This window comes from Barbus barbus (assembly GCF_936440315.1).
Source record: "Barbus barbus genome assembly, chromosome: 3".
NCBI classification, from domain to species: domain Eukaryota; kingdom Metazoa; phylum Chordata; class Actinopteri; order Cypriniformes; family Cyprinidae; genus Barbus; species Barbus barbus.
Window position 1 is genome coordinate 18,622,388 of NC_136731.1, and position 24,560 is coordinate 18,646,947.

Here is a 24,560-nt window from a genome sequence, read left to right on the forward strand (position 1 = left end):
TGGCTTTGTGTAAAACGACGGGCAGTGTTTTGATACTACCTTCCATCATCTGGTCAATGTCCTCATGTCTACAGTTAAGACAGGACCTTTAGACTACAGCTGGACTTGAAAGCTGTAGGTCCTGGTATTTATAGTGGCTGTAAGCATGATGTGTCCCTGGTGGTCTGGACATTGTTTTCTTAGTCTGCTGCGTCGCCTGTTTAACTTAAAGTTTGTGGCCTCAAGCTTGTTATCGTTATCTGTTGTCATTGGGTAAATGTTATTTTGTGCATTAGAACACAAATAAGAATGAGATCATTGCTTAAGTAGATATCACTGTTCCGTTAAACTAAACATCTTCCTGGCTTTTTTTTAGTTCATATTTCAAACGGATGCCTCGTAAAAAGAGAATCAGGACAAATAAGTTTTCCCCCTCTCTGCTCACATGACACAATAACATTCCACTGAGTTGTCATGTGATGCAACCTCATAGGCTTTGATGCTGATGAACCAGATTCATATCCAAGCTCAGGTGTCCTTAGATCAAAAGCCGTCAACATAATTAATAAGTCAGCACTGCCAACCAAATTTTAAGCTTCTTAAATGGTCAACGAACTTGCATGCGTTCTGATAAGATTGTGCAAAATGACCTCCTGTTTTCCGCAATGATCTGTTCTCTCTGAACCATCTCCTTTAATATATTACAGAATGGGAAAGTGTAGTCAGCATGTATTGTTAAACATATTGTGGGTTGACGTAAAACAGGAAATCTCTTAAATTATCAGATTATTTTATTGCATGACAAGGTTCAGGTTGCTAAATGTTATGTGGTGTGACTCCCCTAAAAAAATAATGATTTAATATTTATGTTTGTTTGTTTTTTATTTCCTTAAATATATTTAAAGGACTAGCTCACCCAAAAATGAAATGGAAATGTACTCACCCTCAGGCCATCCTGATGTGGATGAGTTTGGAAAAATGTAGCAGTATTACATCACTTGCTCACCAATGGATCCTCTGAAGTGAATGTGTGCCATCAGAATATGAGTCCAAACAGCTGATAAAAACGTAATCCACATGACCACGGCCCATCAATTAATATGGTGTGAAATGAAAGCTGCATGTTTGTAAGAAACAAATCCATCATTGAGGCGTCTTAATTTCAAGCCATTGTTTATGATGCAATGCTGATTTCTCCAAATCTGTTTTAGTGAAGAAACAAACTCATCCAGATATAGGATGGCCTGAGGGTTAGTAAAGTTTATGCAGATTTTAATTTCTGGGTGAACTATTCCTTTAAAAACATTTTTTGGAAATAATGATTAATATGCACACTCACATGTCAAGAAAAATGTTACTTTATAGTTATACCACATGACATTTTACAGTCATGTTAAACCTTTGTTGAAAATTAAAATCTTAATGATGTGAAAAATATGAAAATTAAATATAAAAAGGTTTTTAAAACCACATGAATACAGAGAGTAGGCACATAAAATATAAATATTTTTCTCATTATTTATCTCTCAAACTCTATTTTGTCATTGTTCCAGTTTGTTTTTGAGTAGAAACTGTAGCACTAATGTCTGGTGTTGATATTGTTTACCCAAAAGGAACACCATGAAACCGCTTATTTCATCACTCTGGCCATTGTTCGAAATGATCAAGTTTATGTCATTGTTCGCCACATTGTTGCTTGATGAAAGTGGTAAGCTACCATGAATCAGACTGCCAAACATCTGCTGTTCTGAAAAAGATGCATAAGGTTTGTGCTAATGTAGTTTCATGGAAATCTAATAAAAACCCACAGTAACTGCGTGTCTTATTAAATGGGTTGAATCATGTTGTTAAAAATGGCAAGTAGATTCTATGAAGTAATTGTATGGTCATATGGGAATCAGCTTTTAAAACGCATTAAATCCTTGATGAGCATTACTTTTAAGTAAACCTGCGTCTTTTGGTTCAATCAAATAAACCCCATCAAGTGGTTGAAAGCAAGCTATTTTGATTTCTGGTTTATTGATCCCTCGCTACTGACTCCCTGTGCTGGGCCAGTGGCATGAGGGGAAATGGGAGGGGCAAAGGCCATGTGTGCTGTGCTCAGGGACAGCCTCTTGGCTTTCTGGGATAGTTAAAAATCATTTTTGGGAATGGTAAAGGAATTTTCCCCCTTCTCTTTCCTTTCCTCACTCAAGTGGCTCTCACAGTGTTTTCTTTGTGCTGACTCCTGATGCCTGCGTTCTCCGTGCACACATGGAAAAGCGCTGGAGGGGTTTCTTTTTTATTTCTGATGCTTATTCTGGCCAGTCTCACAGCTATATTTAGCAGCACAGCTGACCCCCTCCAGTTTACTGTGGATGAGTCATTCAGTGTTTGTGTGAAGAGAAGTTCTCATTGTGTAGTAATGCGGTAATACGGCCATAATGTGTCACGCCAAACGCCACTTGGATCGTTGTTTGGACTTTACTGAACAACTGTTAACTATTTTAATAAACACAATTGAGAAACACACCTATAATTTTTTTCCCTGATTTGAGCTGACACAAGTTCCCAAAAGCCAGAAGCGGTGTAAAGGTTTTGGCCGGTCGGAACTGACAGATTTCACAGGAAATTGCATAGTTTGTGATGGAATTGTATTTTTTTTTTTTTTTTATCTTCAGACTTGATTTTATGATGATTCAGAGATGATTGTATCCAGAGATATTCTATCAGAGAATATTTTGAGCTGGTTTGAGGACACATACTGTTTTCATTTGCAACAAGCCGCATGGTTCTGTGGGGCTTTGTGTTTGAAACATCTTGAATATCTAGTGTGTGATATTCAGCTGTTTCGTGTGTTGTTTTTCTCAGAAAACATTTACAAAAGTTAAGTTTATGATGCCTAGCGCCAGATTTATCAACAACTTGCACCACCGCAAACCCTTTTTTGGCATTAAAAAACTTCTGACAGGATTTACATAAAACATGCAGTGAAAAATTAGCAATAAGTAAGCATGGACATGGTTATTTTTGTTGCTGAATATGCATTTGTTGGAGTTTCCCTTTCAGATGCAAAATTTATGGGGAAAAATATTTCATGAAATTTTAACTTTTGTGGTTGTAGAGGTAGTCGCACGAAAAGGAGTTTTAATGGGCATCGACACACTATACCATTATAAAACATTAAACCAAGACAAAGAGAAGGGGAGAGCTGAGGACTTATAAAAGGAACGGAAACAAAGGAGCAAACAAGATGATTAATACAACACAGGTGAATGGAATAAACGATGATTAACTAATGACAGGAACCGACCAAATAAGGACAAACAGGAACTAAACTGAAACAACACGTGACAGAAATGTGATTTACTTGCTTTGCGGTCATCGATTTACTGGTATTTGCATCATTTTTTAGGGCCCTATGATTTGCGCAGTGCGGAAAATGCAGGCGGAATCATGGACTCCAGTCATACAAACAGAATTTATAACACCGAATGTCACGGAATTTGCCAAATGGATACATCAAAAGTGGCATAGTACACTTAAATCAAAACATGATATAGACTAACATCACTTCATGAGCATTTTACCATTTCTTTTGAGTAAAACAATTATCATATCATATACAGAAACCTAAAAGTATTCACAGCAACCCGTCAAAATAAACGTTTGGTTTAACTTGAAGAAACAGTGACCGAAAAATATTACCTAATGCAATGACAGTACTACTACTAATAAAATTATTATTAAAACATTATCATTTTATTATTTTTAATAATAATAATAATAATAAATAACTTTTATAAAATCAGGTTATTAGAGATGTTTTTGATTATAAATATTTAATGAAATCATTACAATTATAATGATCAATAAAAATGAATGAAAAACAGAATTTGGTAAAACTAAAACTGAATTTGAGAAAAAAAAATAAAACATTTCATAGGGCCTTAAAATTTAATTTTTTGTTAAACTTTTAATACATTTCTGTGTAATTGTTAGTTTCATGATTTCAATTAATTATGCATGCTTTTTTGAATAAAATAAAATTTTAGCATTAAAACAGAGTGTAGAAAAATGAAAACAGAAAAAAATGGAATTTGGGAAAAAAAATTAAATTGATTTCATAGGGCCCTAATTATTTAAATCACGTCAGCCCATTTTGTGCTTGACATGGGTGTGATAGTTGCTAATTTGTGCTGTTCTTGGTAGATTGCATTGGTCGTTATGGAAATTAGTTGCATCTGTGTTCTTTAATTTGCACATTTTCAGTAGATCACCAACAAAAATTTCCACATCGGCAATCCCATTTTTTCCAGCTTTCATTGCGAAATGAATGTTTTGTTAAGTCTATTACGGCATGTGATTTATATTAGTTAAAGTTCAGCCACAGTCTCTCCCCGTATGGGGAGAGAAGTTGTTTACACTGAGTTCTCAGTCATGCACATCTTCACTTCCTATTCTAGGTGGAGTGAAAATGCATCCCAACGCAAAGAATCCAGTGAACTGACCATTGAGTTTACTGGCAGAAAGCGGTACAGCGATGTCCCCATTTGGCCCGAGTTTCCACTTCAAAACCATACATGTAATTCTGTTTGAGGTTTCGAAATTGTGCTGGACTAAGATGAATTGTCATAGTGTCACTGAGAGGGGCTTACCGCTGATCCTTAGTGAGAAAACAGCCGAAAGTCTTTAAACTCAGATGAATAAGATTGAGAGCAGGGAATCTGAGTAGGCAAGAAAGCCAGCCAAGGCTTAGTCTAGTCATCGGAGCTTGTGTGTCTGGAAGAGTTAAGACATTCATCAACCTGTTGTTTTTAATTTGCACAAGATAACAAGAACACGGTGTTAACTGAGTCACTTAATCTGCTTTCTCTGCTTTCCATTGAAAGCGGTTGTGAACTCAACAAGAATGAAGTCCACATATTTAGGATATTTTTATATGCATTCATCAAATAAATAAAAAATAACATGGAAGATGAAACTGGTGAATATTTCTGCAGAGGGGGTCAGTCATAATTTTTGAAATGAAATTAATGCTTTTGTTCAGCAAGGATGCATTAAACTGATCAAAACTGACAGTAACAACTGTTGCAGAAGATTTCTATTTCAAATAAATCTACTCTTTTGAACTTTTCTATTTATCAAAGAATACTGGAAAAAATGCATAACAGTTCCAACATTGATGATAATAAGAAATGTTTCTTGAGCAGCAAATCATCATATTAGAATGATTTCTGAAGGGTCATGTGACACTGAACACCGGAGTAATGATAAAAAGTAATCACAGAATTTCAGTTGAGCTGTAGAGAGCAGCAGCTGAATGTTTGTGTTGTGCTTTAATGAATATTAATGTTCTTGTTTGCGAAGGTTGTGTTTGAGGCTTGAGTGCAGACTCTCAGAAGCTTTCCATATTTCTTGATGGCCTCTTCTGTGGAGTGGCACACATCTATAAATATCTGTCATCCTATTGTTTAGCTATTAATCAGCGCACGGGCAGATTAGCGTTTCCACAGCAACTGCATTGATTAGATGCAAACCACCCTTCCCTTTCCTTGCTCTCTACTTCAGATGCTGTTTTGCAGGCGGATGAGGTACAAAGCTCCTGCTTTCACCTATAGAAAACTGCTATGTCACTTCAACCTGCTGTTGTTCTGTTTCATCTTATGACAGAATATTCCTTTTCTGTTTCACAGGCACCATGATTTTCATAAGGAGCGCTGTGACACAAAGCATCCTTCTCTTTTGACAGGTAAATCATCTGCGAGGACAGATTAGAATTAAAGGTATTGTGCCAGAGTAGTCTTTTTTTTTTTCTGAGCAAGTTGTAAACCTTTTTAATAGCATAAACTGATTTTCTTTGGTCTGTTGTCCACTATGGTGTATTTTATTTAAAGGGAAGAAGAATTACTAATGATTTTAATGTAGCCCATTGTAGATTTAATTCAAAAAGTATTTAATAATTTGAACGGGCAGTTAGGATTAAAATTACAGTTGTAATTTAAATTGGGATGGATTTTTATGATTGATTGTTGCATGAGGCTTTATATTATACTGACACATTTTTTATTCATTTATTTAATTTTATGTTTATTTAATTTATGAATTCAATTATTTTTATGCATGTGTATATTATTTGGTTATTTACATTTTTGGTATGCATGTGTATGAATGTATATGTAATGCTTACATTGGCAAAATAATACACATACATGTGTGTGTGTGTACAGTCAAACCAAAATGTATTCAGACACCTTCAACATTTCTCACATTATCAGTTTATTCGCTATAGTTTAGAAAATGGTAATAAAGTCAGAACAAATTCATCTTCATGTCAGATAGCTTTGATAGAAAGGTATGTAATGAATTAGGTTGAGTAGCCGCCAGCTGTTAAATTGAAGTACACAATTAGATAATACAAATTTAGGTCAACCAATTACCAAGCAATGCTTAATTTTGTTCAGTTTGTGGTGTACAAATTTGCATTAGCAATTAAAGAAAATAAAAAAACACTTAAAACATGGTCAGATCAAAGTGGCTGAAGAATTTTGGTCCCAGATTTTTATCTATTTTACTGGTAGTCCACTGTATGAAGAATTTTTAGGTATAATATGGCACAGTTTACTTTATTTTGCTATCCTCACCCACTGCAAACACTAATAAAATAGATCAGAAGTTATATTTGGTTTGACTGTGTGTGTGTCTGTGTGTGTGTGTGTGTGTGTGTCAGTGTGTGTGCATGTTTATGTGGTTTATGAGGACACAAATTTGTATAATGACATGGGTATGACAGAGGTATTACAATATGAAGGTGGTTTATGAGGACACTGCCTATGTCCCCGTAATTCAAAAGGCTTAAAAAACATACTAAGTGGTGTTTTTTTTGAAAATCTAAAAATGCACAAAGTCTCCTGTGAGGGCTAAGTTTAGGTGTAGGGCAATAAAAACAGTTTGTTCAGTATAAAAACCATTACGCCTATGGAGAGTCCCCATAAACCACAAAAACCAACGTGTGTGTGTGTGTGTATGTGTGTGGGGGTTAGAAACTAGATAAGGTTTTTTGTAGGCAAAAAAGTAATAATAACTATGTTAAATGTTATTTTACCATGGTTATCTTTTGTACGCTGCACCACTCAAGTGCTCCACATCACGTTAGCAGTGTAATAACATCACAAGCTTTTTAATTATGGCAGCTGTTATAGAAACTAGACTTTTCTAGATAACCATACAGTGAGCGGAGGATGTTTTGAACACTTGTACCAAGTCAACACCAACTCGTAATCACTCATTGGCTGTCCTGAGACTCATGGCTTCAGAACAAAAGCATGTACCCGTAGGGATGTGCCTGTGCTTGTTCTCAGCATTGCTGAACTGAAGTCTCCAGAGAGAAGAGCACCACCATGAGAAGGTGGTGGGTGTTTTCTGGGACATCAGGGAAGCAAGAGTCTTCTCTCACAACAAAACAAACCCTCTTTCATATGTTTTGAAAAGTGCAGGATTAGTCTTTGACAGGAGCATTTGCATAGCTGGATATCTATAGCTCCACATCTCATCAGTCTGTCTGCCTGCTCTCATGCTGCCTCTTTAGTTCTCATCCTTCTGGAAAGAGAATAGACTGAGCTTTCTGAAAAGACATCGTGCACAATGCATATAAAATTCATTTTATAGCATTCCAAAGAGAAGCATCTTTCAAAGTCCTTCCAATAGAAGAGTCCAAGAATCAAATTAAGTGCAACATTGAGATATATTTGATAAACTAATCAAAAGATTTAAACTTTTTTTTTTTTTTCTACTTGCATATTTGTAACTCTTCAATATGTTTTTCATTGCATTAAACATTTCAAACCAAAATGCATATGGAACCAGATAATGATAGAGCTTTATTATGAATTGGCTTCACATTTTCTGAACCATTCTTAATCATTGATTGAACATTATATGGACATAAGTCTGTGTTTATGTTGCATATTTATGTATAATATTCCACATACATCAAATACAACACTTACACCATTTTTTGTTTGTCTGTGTATTGTGTTGTCCAAATAATTTTGGAAGCCACTGAATCGTGAAAATTTACATTCAAGTGTTTGCTAGTTATTATCTTATAACATTGTATTATTGAATTGCTCGAAATAATGTTAAGAAATAGCAGTGCAACATCCCAGTAATAGAACTACAGCCAATAACATTTCTTTAAAACAGTTTTTTTTAAATACAATGTTTTTTTTATGTTTTAATAGACTTTGAAATTGTAAACCCAAGGCAGGTCAAAATACATTTTAGTTATGGTTATTTAGCCTAACTAGGGCAAGTGACTAATATGCATCACTAGTCTGCATCACTTTTAGCATAACCATACAGATATTCCTGATATGTTGATCATAAATTTGTAGTGTGACATTGAATTTTACATGTCTTGTACTTTATGGAGCCCTGTGGTCATTTAAAATATTGGCTTTATAAATCTCCATGTCTGAACCATGAAATGTGGTTACATATATTTCGAAGCGCAGTACATTGCAAAATTAGATAGAGCAGATATTACAGACAAAGTTGTCCGAAGTGGCCTTTGTGTATCAAAATGTAAAGCATCTGTCAGAATAACACATTAAATAGCTGGGCCAGACGTGCTGCCTGGATATACTCCCGTATAACTTGTCTTGGATTGGAGCCACAACAAGACTTATACAACTTGCACTTTTAAACATCAGCCATAAGGATTTAAGAACTTTCTTTATAGGTTAACTGGGAGGACCATCAAACTTACTTGATTAAATACACGGGAGTGGATAGTTCAAGGTTGAGAGGTTGGCTGGTCAGATTTCGATCAAGCTATTAAAAGAAGAGCTTATTTTTAAGTTTTCCATCACCAGTTTACAACTAAATTTAACTTGGATCTCAGCAATGTGATACAAATGGATACATTAACCTTTGAGCCACATTTCTGGCCCATTTAAAGTCTATTAACAATCAACCACATACTAGTAAATTAGTTTTGCCACCACACCCCAACAACAACAACAACTTTAAGCTCCATTAGGGCTTTCTAATGTTTACGAGGGCTGCACTTGAAAGCCTTTTGTTTTTTCTCTTTGTTTTTCTGGCAGAGTGTAGTCCGAGATTCCCGCCAGTAGTTTGTACCGCTGTGGTAGTTTCCAGGGAGAGACCCTTGCCTCTCCCCTTAGGAGTTATGGAGCCCCAGGAGAGTCTGGGAGTGAAGGGCGACTCGGGCGCACTAGGGGTGCTGGTGCTGAGCCCACGGAGCGAAGCGGTGACCCATGACCTGGAGGAATTGTCTCTGCAGCCCACTCAGAGCCTTCCACCCATTAAAGAGCGCAAGAACGGTGAGTAAGCCCATTTGGTCAGGCCCGTAGGCCATAACTCTGCTCCCAAGCTCCTATTTACTCCTCATCCGTTAAACTACTGCCCCAATTTGACACTGAGAAAATAAGGCCTGCCAGAAGGTTGAGAAATTTGTTTGCGGTAAGACGTTGGGAATTACACAGGAATTGCGTGTGAATGCCAACATGTAATCATGTCTTAAGTGCTCCCTTTAACTCTTTTCCAAAGTGTTCTTGGCTCATGTTAGGGTGCACGACTGGTAAGAATGTGATAGATTTTGTGTCAAATATGATTTCCTAAAGCCTCTTATATAGAGTATTCTTAGGCTTGCAGTCATGTTGTGGTTTTCGTTTGGATGAAACTCAAAGGAACAGTTCATCATTCAGAAATAATCATTATTTTATTCTTTATGCACCCTCTATGACGTTCTTTCCTTTGTGGAACACAAAAGGTGGATTTTTGTAGGATATCTTGGGCCACTTAAAGTAATGAAAAGAATTTAAAAGTACAGTAACGTAACATTCTGGACAATACCGATAAGCTCATCTATAGCAGTGGTAACAGATAAATGGCAGATGTTTAAATTCTTTACTGTTTTGTCTAGTGATGCACCATAAGTTCACCAATCAAATATTGAAATATTCATCCAAAACAGCAAATAAATAGTAATAATAATAATTCGGCTTCAGTTTTGTAAGGCTGAAAAACTGATATTTACAGTAATTAACAAGTCTCAGATGACACGTTTGAATGTGTCAGTGAAACAATAACCAAATATCAAGAGTCAGCTGATTGTCGAAGAACTTTACTATGACAGGTTTAATTTATTTCCTGAAAACATGATACTCTGGACCGCATAAATGGTAAGCAGTTACCAAATTACCCATTTAACTTGATAAAACATTGAAAACTAAAATCAGTAATTTTAATTATGTATTTCCAATAATGACATATAATTATTAATTAGAAAAACCTCTATGATCACTGAAATGATGGCAATATATAAGTGAATGAGGACTGGGTTTCTCAGGCTCAAAATATGTCAAATAAAAACCGCTCTATGCAACATCCTCCTAGTGCCTTCATGAGAGACATAGCAATGTTTGATTTATGAACAAATTGTTCTTTTGAGTCTTTTTGTTCTTTTCTGTGTATCCATTTATTTTTTCACAAAACCAAATGATTTGTTTCAGTCACTTCCCCTATCAAGTCCCCATTAATTATTTTATAGAAAACAGCAACCAGGCATTATTCAAAATTTCTCTTTTTGCGCTCCAAGGAAGAAAGTCAGTCAAAAGATTTGTAAAGACATGAGGGCGATTTATTATTTTTTTGGGTTTTTTTCCTTGTCGAGTGAAACGTTTCTTTACATTTGGCCAGTTTAAAAAGTGATGTTGAATTCTTTGAGTCACTCTGATGTTATTATCTTTTCCTTCTGTCTGGCTTTCACATTCCTGTCCAAAGTTTCATTCTGGAAATGTTTTAGTGGTATATGGACCCTAATAAGACGGCACTAAAGGGATGGCCCAATGGGCGGAATGGCAGTGAACCTTTCCAAACTACACTGACATCTATCCGACCGCAGACAGAGTTCAAGTGCCTCCCTACAGACAGCATTGCCCTTGAAAATGTCAGTGTGCCCTCGGGCTGCTGGGTAATTTAGTGCTGAAGGGAAGTAAACCGAGACCCCACCAGGCATGTGTGTATTTCTGACCCCACTACATGACTTTCTTCATCTCATTCTGTGTCAGTCAGCAGTTTCTCAGGGTTGTTGCATTGAAATAGATATGAAACTGTGACACTTCAATATTTAACATGACCTCAGAATTACCATGTATTTGCTGACTTTTACAAATTTCTACAGTTATTTTAATCAAGTGCTGCTTGTACTGTATGCTACAACATTGGCTGCTTGCAAAATATTTAGCAATATTTTGCCAAAATGCACACAACATTACAAATTCCATTAGTGTTTCTGTTTTCTTGGTTGTGCATAAAAGTCCTCAAGCCGAGGATCTCTTGGTTATTAGGGGATTTTTAATAATATATTTATTTTTTTAAATAATAAGATTAGGGTTTGGATGCCACAGACCACCAAATATGATGATATTTTCCTAAAATACAAATGTAGCTGTATATTTTAATGTTTATAGATATACATTACTTGGAAAATAGTTTAGTTGCATTTGTTTTCTGTCATCTGAGTAATTTTAGATCTATAAACCTGAGGAGAAGCTTTTGGGTTGAAAACCCAAAGCATTCGACTACAGTTATGAATTTTGGAGGGCACCACCCTCAGTGTCGTGTGATTACAGCCCTGGTACAAGGTGTACTTTATGAGAACATAATGTGCAACAGACCACCTCATAACATTCAACATAATATGATAAACTTGAAAGACTCGCAATAAATCCTAATACAAGACATCATTTCTGTTTTTTATCACCTTCAATGTACTAAGTTATGAGTTTGAGTAAATGTCATTTATCCGAATAACTGCTCCATTAAATACCGTTAAAGGAATACTCTTTTCTTGTATTTTCTCATAATTGATTCATGATCGCTGCTGCCTAAAGATATTATGAGCTCATATAAGTTTTGTTGCACTGGCCTGAATCAACATGATCTGTTCCTGCTCTGGCTGGAGGACAGACCGTACCCATCCTTCCTCTTTTCAACCCACCCATCTAGTTGTAGTGAAATTTAACGTCACCAATGTTCATAAATTCCCCTACTGAAACATTTATGACTATGTTCCCACAAGTTATCTGGAGACATACACGTTATATTATATTGACATATGAGACTTGGTATTGTCTCATTACAACTTAGTGGAAATGGACTATTTTCACACTAATCTGTGGGTGGATCTTTTTGTCCAGTGAGTTCACATGGGACTCCATTGGATGGGTTATTGCTAAAATATAGACAATGTGTCACAATATCATCCAAAGGCAAACAAGTCTAAATTTAGTAATTGTGTTTTTTTATATAATAAATAATGGTTTTGTAGTTTTAGTTTTGATACGTTATTGAGTGCTGTTAGATTTACACCATAAAACAATTTTTATAAAAGTTGAGCTTTTAAACTACAAACCCGATTCCAAAAAAGTTGGGACACTGTACAAATTGTGAATAAAAAAAAAAGAATGCAATGATGTGGACGTTTCAAATTTCAATATTTTATTCAGAATACAACATAGATGACATATCAAATGTTTAAACTGAGAAAATGTATAATTTTAAGGGAAAAATAAGTTTATTTTAAATTTCATGGCATCAACACATCTCAAAAAAGTTGGGACAAGGCCATGTTTACCACTGTGTGGCATCCCCTCTTCTTTTTATAACAGTCTGCAAACGTCTGGGGACTGAGGAGATAAGTTGCTCAAGTTTAGGAATAGGAATGTTGTCCCATTCTTGTCTAATACAGGCTTCTAGTTGCTCAACTGTCTTAGGTCTTCTTTGTCACATCTTCCTCTTTATGATGCGCCAAATGTTTTCTATGGGTGAAAGATCTGGACTGCAGGCTGGCTATTTCAGTACCCGGATCCTCCTCCTACGCAGCCATGATGTTGTAATTGATGCAGTATGTGGCCTGGCATTGTCATGTTGGAAAATGCAAGGTCTTCCCTGAAAGAGACAACGTCTGGATGGGAGCATATGTTGTTCTAGAACTTGGATATACCTTTCAGCATTGATGGTGCCTTTCCAGATGTGTAAGCTGCCCATGCCACACGCACTCATGCAACCCCATACCATCAGAGATGCAGGCTTCTGAACTGAGCGCTGATAACAACTTGGGTTGTCCTTGTCCTCTTTAGTCCGGATGACATGGCGTCCCAATTTTCCAAAAATAACTTCAAATTTTGATTCATCTGACCACAGAACAGTTTTCCACTTTGCCACAGTCCATTTTAAATAAGCCTTGGCCCAGAGAAAACGCCTGCGCTTCTGGATCATGTTTAGATATGGCTTCTTTTTTGATCTATAGAGTTTTAGCCGGCAACGGCAAATGGCACGGTGGATTGTGTTCACCGACAATGTTTTCTGGAAGTGTTCCTGAGCCCATGTTGTGATTTTCCATTACAGTAGCATTCCTGTATGTGATGCAGTGCCGTCTAAGGGCCCGAAGATCACGGGCATCCAGTATGGTTTTCCGGCCTTGACCCTTACGCATGGAAATAATTCCAGATTCTCTGAATCTTTGGATGATATTATGCACTGTAGATGATGATGATAACTTCAAACTCTTTGCAATTTGTGATCTTCTTGCCATCTTGACTTCTGAGAGACACTGCCACTCTGAGAGGCTCTTTTTATACCCAATCATGTTGCGAATTGACCTAATAAGTTGCAAATTGGTCCTCCAGCTGTTCCTTATATGTACATTTAACTTTTCCGGCCTCTTATTGCTACCTGTCCCAACTTTTTTGGAATGTGTAGCTCTCATGAAATCCAAAATGAGCCAATATTTGGCATGACATTTCAAAATGTCTCACTTTCAACATTTGATATGTTATCTATATTCTATTGTGAATAAAATATAAGTTTATGAGATTTGCAAATTATTGCATTCCTTTTTTATTCGTAATTTGTACAGTGTCCCAACTTTTTTGGAATCGGGTTTGTAATTTCATGTAGAACACAAACACTGCAACCGTACACATGCAGATGGATGTTTTTGGCTTTTGCTTTGCATTTTTTTATATAATTTATTTATATTATATTTAATTTTTTGAGTGTCCCCTTAAGGGTTCTATTTTTCAGATAGCATGCCAAGTTAATAATAATATGACTCCCTTTAGGGTCATGCAGTCCAAACATATCAAATACAATAAGCAATAAAGGAAAGAAACATTTTTAAGAATTACATCAATCCATATTGCCACTGAACAACCTGTCTGAGGGTTGCCACGATGGCGAGTGATAAAAATGGATTCCAGTGCTGCAAAATTAAAAATCAGAACGATCTCAAAAGTGAAAAGAACTGCTAAAGTCTGATTTTGTGGTGGAAAATGGTAGAAATTGAAATAGTTACACTACTTATTACATTTTGAATAACTTGTAATCTGTAACGATTACATTTCCAAAGTAACCTTCCAACATTGTTTAGGACCAATTATTTGTTCACACATCCCACTCACTAAATATGTAGTTTTGCACATCCTTAATAGACTAAACCATACAGGACCTCAGTGGGCCTGGGACTACATTCCCTATTCCCATCCCCCGGGACGTTCCTGTTCCATTGTTTAATCGCTTTGGCTTATTCAGATAGGCTTTGTTTAAATATTTTATTTCCCTCTCTGCAATATTAATCTCCAGCGACTATGAAAGAAACATCCCTGGATGTAGATAAGAAATGTAATGGCATTTTTGCTTGAATCCCCATGAGACACATAGTGCTTTATTAGACAGGCGGATTGCTGAAATGCAAATGAGAAGAGTGAAATGTTGACTCATCTGTAAACCCTGAATATGAATATTTTATGTCCACACTAAGTGACAGAGACAAACAGATATCCCTGGGGTTCTGCTTGGTTGTTTTTGTTCCATGACAACATGTTTGCAATAGGGAAAAAAGGTACACAATTAATTTACTCACTGCTAAAGCTGAAGTAGTGTATAATAGAAGTATGGGAAGTTGTGGTTGTACGTGTATATTTTGCATTGGCTTCCTCTTTAGTCAAAAAGCTAACTTAATCTTAGACAATATTGTTTTTATCAACATTTTTTATTTTTCATACATAACACAACATAAAAATAATATATATATATAAATCATAAAATAAAACAACAGACACATACTCAACATCTCAAAGTCCAGTCCAAAGAAGGGAGAAAAGGAAGGACAGAAAAAAGAAACCCACGGACGTCACTCCTCCATACAGTCACATATTTCAAAGAGAAAGCACTGCCAAGCATCAATGGTAGAAGGCTTGGCCCCATTGATTCGTGCTGTTGTACATTCACAAGACACTATTTGCAGGAGGCTACGGATCCAATATGTTTTCCCACACATATGCGGTGTAAACCAGTTCTGTATTATTGTCTTCTTCGCAGCTGTAAAAGACAATATTGTTTTTAACCAGTGTTCAGTGCGCTTGAGGGTTAACAGCTGCAGCTCTGTAGTCCCGCCTCTCCTGTCAGTCAGTGACGGAGCTGAAGCGCTGCAGAGACTCTCGCTGAGAGCTACACACCCACAAACACTCACACAAGCAGTCTAGAGGCAGAACCGGTGAAGGAACTTGTCGGAGCGGTCTGGAATTGGAATTGAACAACACGCTGGGGATTTTCCTGCCAGGTCTCGCCGTTTTACCTTGGTCCTCATTTCCCACAGCAATCCATGGGACTCCAGACACGGCAGCTCTCCGATCCGTCTCTCAGCTCCATGGCCTGCTTTGAAGTGGAGACCTTGAGTGTCTGCAGGGGTAATTGCAAATAGTTTGAAATCTTTTTAAAAGTCTATGTCAGTATGAATTAAAATGGGGAAGTTGATGCTAAACATGAGTGAAGGACACCGAATGAGGCATCTGGTAATTATTACTGGAGCACATGTTGAGAAGATCTGGAGTGGATAGAAATGTTGTTGTATCAAATAAGATCTGTGATCAAATGTCAGGAAAAAAGTGACTAAAGGTTTGGTTATAGTGAGGGTACAGGGTTTTACTTCAGCTGCCTGATGTTGGTTTCATTCATTTATTTATTTATTTATTTATATATATAATTTTTATTTATTTTTTTCTTAATTCAAACTCACACCCAAACATTGCCTCACCATTCAGTTAATCATTTAGCTGGCTAACCATGGCTGTTCAGGAAGTTTATCTGCTTTTAATGTCTTATGGGAGTAACGCCTCTTCACGGGTTTCTTAAAAATAAGACTTTCAAGTGCATTACGATGTCTCTACAGCCTTCACTGTTATTAATATATGGCTTCACTTGTGAGAGTTTCAAGTGAGTGACTGATCGTTGGGATGGTTCCCAACAGTGAACCATAAACCAAATGGTATATTCATTTATCAAACCATCTCTACACTCCTCTGCAAGCACCCATGAAGATGCAGTCATCTGTTGAGCTGCTGAAACATGTTTTGCAACAGTAATGTCAAAACCGTCCAGGTCAATGTCAGAGTGTTTCTTAAACCGCTTCAGTTTAGTCAACATTAACGGGCTTGGTAGCCATAACACAACCCATTCATTTAATTTACGATGTGTCTGGTTGCGTTAAAGTGTGGTCATATTAGTGAAACTTTGAAGGCAAAAAAGGTCCATTGTTTTTGTCAGTGAAGCTCACACAGAAGTCACTTTTAAACCAAGTGGCTTTCTATTAGTCAATGTGACGAATTTGACTAACTTGAACCCTATTCCCATTAAAATTTCACCCCCCCCAAAAATGCCGAACAGTGATAAATGTGACAACTGTAGGCTTGGTTTTGGATTTAAACTGAATCTTGAGAGGGTTTTAGAGAAGCGAGACATACGAGGATCTAAGCTGCCTTTTGTTTATTGTACAGTTCGAGAAAGAGGCCTGGAGCCAGATAAAGGTCAGTCAGGGTTCAGCAGAGAACATCAGGAATGACATCAGCTCAACAGACACTGGGATGACTGCAGGCATGTCATGTACTGGCGTACTTACTTGAAGATGATTGTTATTACTCTTCTATCAAGCTTCATTGAGGACATTGTTCTGAAAAAGCTGCTTGGTGGTGGCACGGATCTTGATTTGTAATGGATAACTGCTTTAATATTGAAACCCACCAGAGAACCTCCTGGTGCAGATAATAATGGAAAACATGATTCGGGACAGAGTGTTCCAAGCTGTTGGGGGGGGTTTTAGAAGAGGCACTCGGCCCCCTCCTTCAGTCTGTCCACTCTTTATTCAGCTGTGACACAGAATGTATGTGTTCAACGTACCCCCCACCCCAATGCCATTTCCAAACTCTTCTGTTTCCCAGGCCTTGTTCTCACAACGGCTGGGTTTATTTTAGCAGGGGTGAGTCAGACAGAGCGGTTGCTCTCCTGGGACTTCAGCAGAACTGGGTGTGCTAGGCCTCAATCTGCAGCCAATCAGATCATCTCTGTGCTCCCAGTGGCGATGACGGGTGGAAGCGGGGGTCTGCTGGGCATGTTGCACGCTCCGCTGTCCCATTTGTCACGATTGACTGCCATCCTCCTCTTTAAATGTTTTGCAGAGGAGTGATGTTATTCTCTTGAACCAGCATGCGTACGCTTGTGTGTTTTGAAATGTATAAACCAAGCCGTCTTGATAGGATGGTGAAATGGCATTCATGGTGAATGTAGTAGGGTGTGCATGACGGCCTGCATTTCACCCTTTCGCTTGTCTTTTTGATGTTCTTGGTTGTTAATGCACCAGTGCCTCCTCATGCCTTGCGTCTCGCTTTTTATGGACTGCAAATCCAACGCTAAGAGTTCAGATGACATCACCTCAAGAAATTGATAGGACCACTGCAGTGTTTATTATTTTGTGCTTTGGATGCCATCCTGCTGTTGATCTCTTTTATAAACAGCATTTTGTTGTATGTTTGCTTTTGAGGTCAAAACTGTTGAGATTTTTTTTTAAAGCTTAATACTTTTAATACATTTCATTTCAAGTACAAATCTTGGGTTGACCTTCATCCCTGAAACATTTTTGATGAAACATTTAATGTTGTGGATTTTTTTTAAGTTCTAATATAATTTATTACTAGAAACACCAAAACTGAGCAATACTACGACTATTAACTATTCTCTATTCAAATTATGCATACCTGTTCCAATTTTGATTTCCGTATTTACTACTAGGGAGTTGAAATAATGTAATGTTTTGAGAATAAATACCTCAATACCACACATTAAGATTTGTCTTTTGTCAGGGAAAAAACAAAACAAAATGGTGAATATGGTGGTTACAGCCCTGAAACTGTGAACCTGAGGTGGAAAACCACAATTTGAGTTCAGTGCTATCATTTTAGTATCAATGAAATATTATTATAGTATTTATTATTATTTTGAATTGGTTTTTATTTGTTCTCTGTTTTCATTTCAGTTTGTTAAATTATTTAGAATTTTGTTGTTTTTGTAATTTTTATTAATTTCATTTTAAATGTCTGTATAGTTTTTTTAGTAATTTTTAATTCAGTTTCAGTTTTAGTTATTCAAGTACACCAAGTTAAACTAAATTCAAATAGGAAATCTTGGCAACTTGCTGAAATAAAATAATTTTTAGCTATTCATTTTATTTCATTTTCTATGGTTTTAGTTAAAGAAAATTCTGTCATGTCATTCCAAACCCATAGAATCCTTTGATAATCTTCGGAACACAAATTAAGATTTTTTATGAAATCTGAGAGATTTTTGACCCTGCATAGAAAGCAACACAACTGGCACATCCAATAATATATAAAAATAATAATGCTGAATTACGTTGTTTGTGTTTTTGTTTGTTTGTTTGTTTGTTTGTTTGTTTTCTGTGCACACAAAGTATTCTCGTAGCTTCGTAAAATTAAGGTTGAACCACTTATGTCACATGGACTATTTTAATGATGTCCTTACTACCTTTCTGGGCCTTGTCAGTTCGCATTGCTGTCTATGCAGAGTCAGAAAGCTCTCGGATTTCATCAAAATGATCTTAATGGTGTTCTAAAGATAAACAAAGGTCTTACGGGTTTGGAGCGACATGAGGGTGAGTAATTAATGACAGAATTTTCATTTTTGGGTGAACTATCCATTTAAAAGTAGAAACTCATTGAAGTTACATTTTTCTGTTTTTGCTTCCTCCACAGTGCTTCAGTTAAGACTACAGCAGAGGCGCACACGCGAGCAGCTTGCAGACCAGGGCATAATGCCACGTGAGTATGCATGCTTCATGGAAACATAACGCTGAAATGTCAACTATTAATGTTTATACAAATTCAGCCTACATGCCGTGGACTTTCATGAAGAAAATCTGTTGCGACTGAAAAAATCTGTTAGTCAAATGATGTACTTCCTTGTTATTTTAACTCCTAATCCAGCATCATTAACAAAGTGCCACTCACATTATCACCTAAGCTCTGCACACACACTGTACTTATTCCTCATAAGGTGGACACATTTACCTCCAGACACAGTTTTTTGTAGATTACCCTTTTGATGGCAGGGGGATGGAGTAAGTAATGCGTGTCGGTAAGGAGAGCAGTTCTAATAAAAGAAAGCGTCTGTTTAGGATACAAACTGATAAGGAAGGAAAGATAGAACAATGGTGTGACTGATGTCTGTCTGGAACAGCAGGAGCTGTCCTGCTCACTCAGTGCTTGCCGTCTGTATAGGGCCCCTAACGTCATGGTCCAAGCTCCAAGAGTAACAAGAGTGAGTCCGCGACTGAGCCTGCACTTTTGCTCAGCAAGATCTGTGGTTACCTCCCGGGCTTTAGTCATTGCTTAATGGCTCGGATTCTGCCACAAAGACTAATTCTTTGCATTCTTTAATCCTATTAATGTCAGGCTTATACCGTTTCTGAAAGTGTTGTTGTAAGTGCAGCAGACTATTTAAGAGGCCACTCTTGGTTAGTGATATACAACTAAACAGGGTGAGCAACTTGTGTCTTTGCTAATCAAGCCAGTGGTGACTGTGACAGAGGGCTAATTTTCTGTTGACCATGGATGTAGATGACGGTTCAAGACCCAATTAAATACTCATAGCAGAAATGTTTCTTCAATAAAAAATGTAAATAATATTTAAAAAAATATATTTTAAAATGGTCAAAACATGATTTACTCAGAGGAAAATTTCATAAAAGGATTAGACTTGTTTTCAGAGAGTGTATCTTGAATTAATTGTATTTTTCTTTACCCGTTGGCAGATTGTTTTAGGCATAAATCTAACAAAACACCTTTAGTTTACAAATTGTCATGCACACATTCTCTAAAGTGGGTCAAAATGCTGACTTTCTAGTTCAGCTTCAGTAGAAAAGACAATCTTAGATTTTCCTTTAGGGTATAACGGTATGAACTTTGGCTTAAGCCACACAGCAGTTAAACAGCAAAATGTTTAAAAAAAAAAGCTTTGTGCCGTGAAAACGTGATGTATTGTATAACAGGATATTAAATAATGTCATTTGACTTCTTGTTTTGAAATGAAGGCTTTGAATATATTTTTCTTTCCAGCGCTGAAGACACCTGCAGCTTTTCACGGGCAGGTTAGAAGTCTGGAGAGGGCAAGGGTAAGACTCAAACGCTCAGAAATATTGCTACACTTTGCATTATTTATTAGTGAACTGGACTTCACTCAGGTTTAGAAATATAACGTTATCTAAAAATCACAACAGTTCCATTGTGCTGTTTATCATTTAATTTGCTAAAGTCATGAGTCTTGAGTAAAGAAATTCAACAGTAAGTTAATTACATAATATATTACACTTTATTTTGGCCATCAGCCACCCTGTGTTCTAGAAATCAACATTTGGCAGCTACTATAGTGCTATGAGAACAATACCAGATGTATTTCATGGAAATTCTTCATTCATTTGTTCATATTGCATTTTCGTCATACAGACTGAGAATTTCCTGAAGCATAAAATCCGCAGCAGACCTAACCGCTCTGAACTTGTTCGTATGCACATTTTACAAGGTATGCACCTGATCGAACATATGTGATTTTTAGCTCTCGAGAGCATTGTCAGAGTCTTTTGTTTCACTTCCTGGATATTTAATTTATCACACCGCTTTAATACAGTATGGTCTGATGTTGTTTATGTATTTCAGAAACCCACGCAGAGCCTTCTTTGCAAGCCACTCAGATGAAACTAAAGAGGGCGCGTCTAGCAGATGACCTCAATGAGAAGATTGCACAGAGGCCCGGACCAATGGAACTGGTGGAGAAGAACATTCTGCCTGTTGACATTGGTAAAAAAGCAATGAAATATTGTATTATTTTCATGCGTAATCAAATTAACTGGAATTGCCAAGGAAAGTAAATGTCAGTTACTAAATATTTTTTGTTCTTTTTGTTTTGGTTTGGTTTTCTTTTTGTTTTTGTTTATTGCTTTTTGTTTTGGTTTTGTTTGGTTTGGTTTGTATTTTGTTTGACACAGAAGTTGGAGGACTGGATGTTTATAACTTTAATGAGGACAGCAGTGAAGCTCTGTCTCCCGAGCAGCCAGCTAGTCATGAGTCACAAGGCTCTGCATCTTCCCCTGTAGAAGCCAGACTGCCTGATCCATCCTCTGTTTCACCTCCAACTGGCTCCAAACTCCAGGTCAGTGTTTTAATGGTCCCTAGATTCACATCCAGACTGATAACCAGTTCAGAAATATTCAGTTCTAGTATTTACAGTTAGCTTATGATAAAAAGGTCTGATAGAGAATGCTTTCATTAAAGCATATGAAGTATGAGGCTCTCCAGAAGAGCTAAGTAGTGTCCGTTTTCTCTACAAATTATCCAGAAATCAGCCTTGTGTTGCTGGTTAGATTTATATGTCTCTGTCCCTTCTTATGTCCATATGGCTTTTAATCTCTTTTTATCAACTGTGTCCACCTACAACCCAGAGTTTAGACTTCCTGAACAGAACATCAGTAGAAGATAGCCGAGTAATGACTTCTACTCAGACAGTCACTGCTGCTGCTCCCACAAAGCCTGGACCCACCCTTGTGAAGGTAAACCATATGTCCTAACCACCATGATGTCATTTCCTGCCTATGTTTATTTTTGAGATAAGGGTCAGTGACTCACAGCATTACTGGTTAATTTCACAATAGCAACTCCAGCTAAATAATTAAAAATATCACACTGACTGAGTCAAAGTTAGATTAAAATACTAATGCTAAAGAGTTTTTATAGAATTTTATATACACTAGCATTCAAAAGTTTGGGGTCGGGAAGATTTTTCAAATGTTTTTGAAAGAAGTCTCTTATGCTCAGCAAGGCTGCATGTATTTGATCCAAAATACAGTAAAAATAGTAATATTGTGAAATAATATTATTACAGTTTTAAATAGCTTGTTTCTATTTGAATGTATTTTAAATGTCATTTATGCCTGTGATGTCAAAGCTGAATTTTCAGCATCATTACTCCAGTTTTCAGTGTCACATGATCCTTCAGAAATCATTCTAATATGATGCTTTGCTGCTTAATATTTTTGTGGAAACTGCTAAAAGAACAGCATTTATTATAAATAAATAACTTTTGTTACTTTTGATCAATTTAATGCATCCTTGCTGAATGAAAGAAAAAAAAAATCATACTGACCCTAAATATGTGAACAGTAGTTTAAATCTTTAGTAAAAAAAAAAAAAATATATATATATATATATATATATATATATATATATATATATATATATATATATATATATATATATATATATATATATATATATATATATATATATATATTTTGCATACGGTACCACCGCGTATAGACAGCAGAGCAGTAGAGCTGTTGTTTATCACTCTAAAAAGCTTGTTTACAACAACTTGTCAAAGGTACCTTAGGCCAAATCAGTTTCAGAAGAGCAGCAGATGCAGAGCTAGAAGTGCTAGCAGCTGTCTTCTGTCTTCAATTGGAGGTTAAATGAAACATTCACACTCATAATGCGGAGAATAACAAACTGAAGCTGGGGACATGGAAACAGGAGTCAGACAATAACTTGTGCATTTATCATAATCCATGCCTTCAAAGCATACTCTGCATATTTACTCCATGACAGAGGGTCACCGCTGACCCAGTGGAGCTTCGGGAACCTGCTCACACATAAGCCAGCTTGAAATGGTGTGTTATTACATCCTGATGACTTTCAACTCCCTTCCCCAGAAGCCAAACCATTTTCATGTGTATCCTGTGACTCAATATTTAGGAACAATGAGGGTCATGTCCCCTCCACGCATCCTGTTTCCTCTTCCTGTGATTTTATGTAGATGTTCATACAAGTCCCACCTTTCCACAGCGGTCACAAATTTGTGGTTTTGCCCACAAATCTCTCAGCTTCTGGTATTCTCAGTGTGCTGACATCTCTGTTAGCAAGAGAACTGAGCTAGTTGAAACATTATGGGAATCACCTAAAATCACAAAGCAAATAGATTTGTGTTGTGATATCATGCCAAAGCGCAAGGGTGTTGACTGGGATTTCAGGTGACACCTTTAGTTCAGTTCTTCTGCCCTTGTTTCCATGCAGCAAAGTCAGCCCAAACAGTCCAGTGACAAGAGCCGAAGCAAGAAGAGTAAAGAACCCAAACCGCGAATTAAGAAGCTCAAGTATCACCAGTACATCCCGCCCGACCAGAAGCAGGAACCCAATGAAGCCCCGATGGACTCGGCATATGCCAAGCTGCTTCAGCAACAGCAGCATTTCCTGCAGCTCCAGATTCTCAGTCAACAGCAACAGCATTACAGTTACCAGGCCATATTACCAGCACCACTCAAGTATGTCACACTTCCAATATAGTTTCCAAGATAACATGCAACCCTTAGCATAAACACCTTGTGTCACTAAAACCTCAACATGAAAAGCGTTTTTCACAACCAATATGTTTAATAATTTACATATTATATAATAGAATGATGCAACATGAGTATACTATGCTGATTATTTTTTGGTCATAACATGTTGTTTGAATTTGGATAAACAGGAACAAATTTGATTACTGATTATTTGGTAAACTTTATCAATGACGTAATTCTACATTAATGAAAAACATTTCTAAAAAAAAATGCTTTGCTGCAAGAAAATGCAAGATATCCAAAGCACAAGACAACTTATTTTAATGTTAGATGTGTGTGCTGTTTAATGCTTGTTTTCCTCCAATGCAATTTCCTCCAATTCCCATTTAACAGCTGCACTTTGTATTTGTAAATGTTACAAATTGAGCATTTGTATTTTGCAAAAAGACTTTAATTCAGCTTTAAATAGTTTGTCATGCATTTAACACAATACAATTGTTATGAGAATATATTCATAGAATAAATAAATGACAGTAATGTCTTCAGAAAAAAGTGTTCTTGCAGAACATTATACCTCTTGTAATATTATTATTATTATTTATTGATTTTAATCTGTCTGTCTTTAGGATATTTTTTGTGTGCATTAATGTTTAAGGCTGGAATACACTACACAACTTTTAAAATCTGAACAGATTTTGAAAACCCTAGGCATCATACTTACTTACCGTAAATAGTGACAAAGGAAAACTAGGCATCATGCACTACACGACTGAAGATCATACACTACCAGACTTTAAAGTTGTTCCGATCACAATGAACTCACGCAGAAACGTGC

General features: G+C 36.6%; 1 protein-coding gene across 4 annotated transcripts in view; it reads left to right on the forward strand.

Moving 5' to 3' along the window:
* The window catches only part of LOC306855866 (myocardin-related transcription factor B-like), a 38,805-nt gene that overhangs the window by 2,805 nt on the left and 11,440 nt on the right, over window positions 1-24,560 (forward strand). For 3 of the 4 annotated variants that reach the window (XM_079394798.1, XM_079394799.1, XM_079394800.1), the window contains exons 2-10: window positions 5,655-5,710; window positions 9,069-9,305; window positions 19,092-19,157; window positions 20,454-20,509; window positions 20,841-20,916; window positions 21,051-21,191; window positions 21,380-21,543; window positions 21,833-21,940; window positions 23,460-23,707. In XM_079394798.1, coding sequence (XP_079250924.1) covers window positions 5,655-5,710; window positions 9,069-9,305; window positions 19,092-19,157; window positions 20,454-20,509; window positions 20,841-20,916; window positions 21,051-21,191; window positions 21,380-21,543; window positions 21,833-21,940; window positions 23,460-23,707 — 1,152 coding nt within the window. Of the gene's footprint in view, window positions 1-5,654; window positions 5,711-9,068; window positions 9,306-15,483; window positions 15,738-19,091; window positions 19,158-20,453; window positions 20,510-20,840; window positions 20,917-21,050; window positions 21,192-21,379; window positions 21,544-21,832; window positions 21,941-23,459; window positions 23,708-24,560 lie in introns of those variants that run through there. The other variant, XM_079394801.1, reaches the window with a different exon arrangement.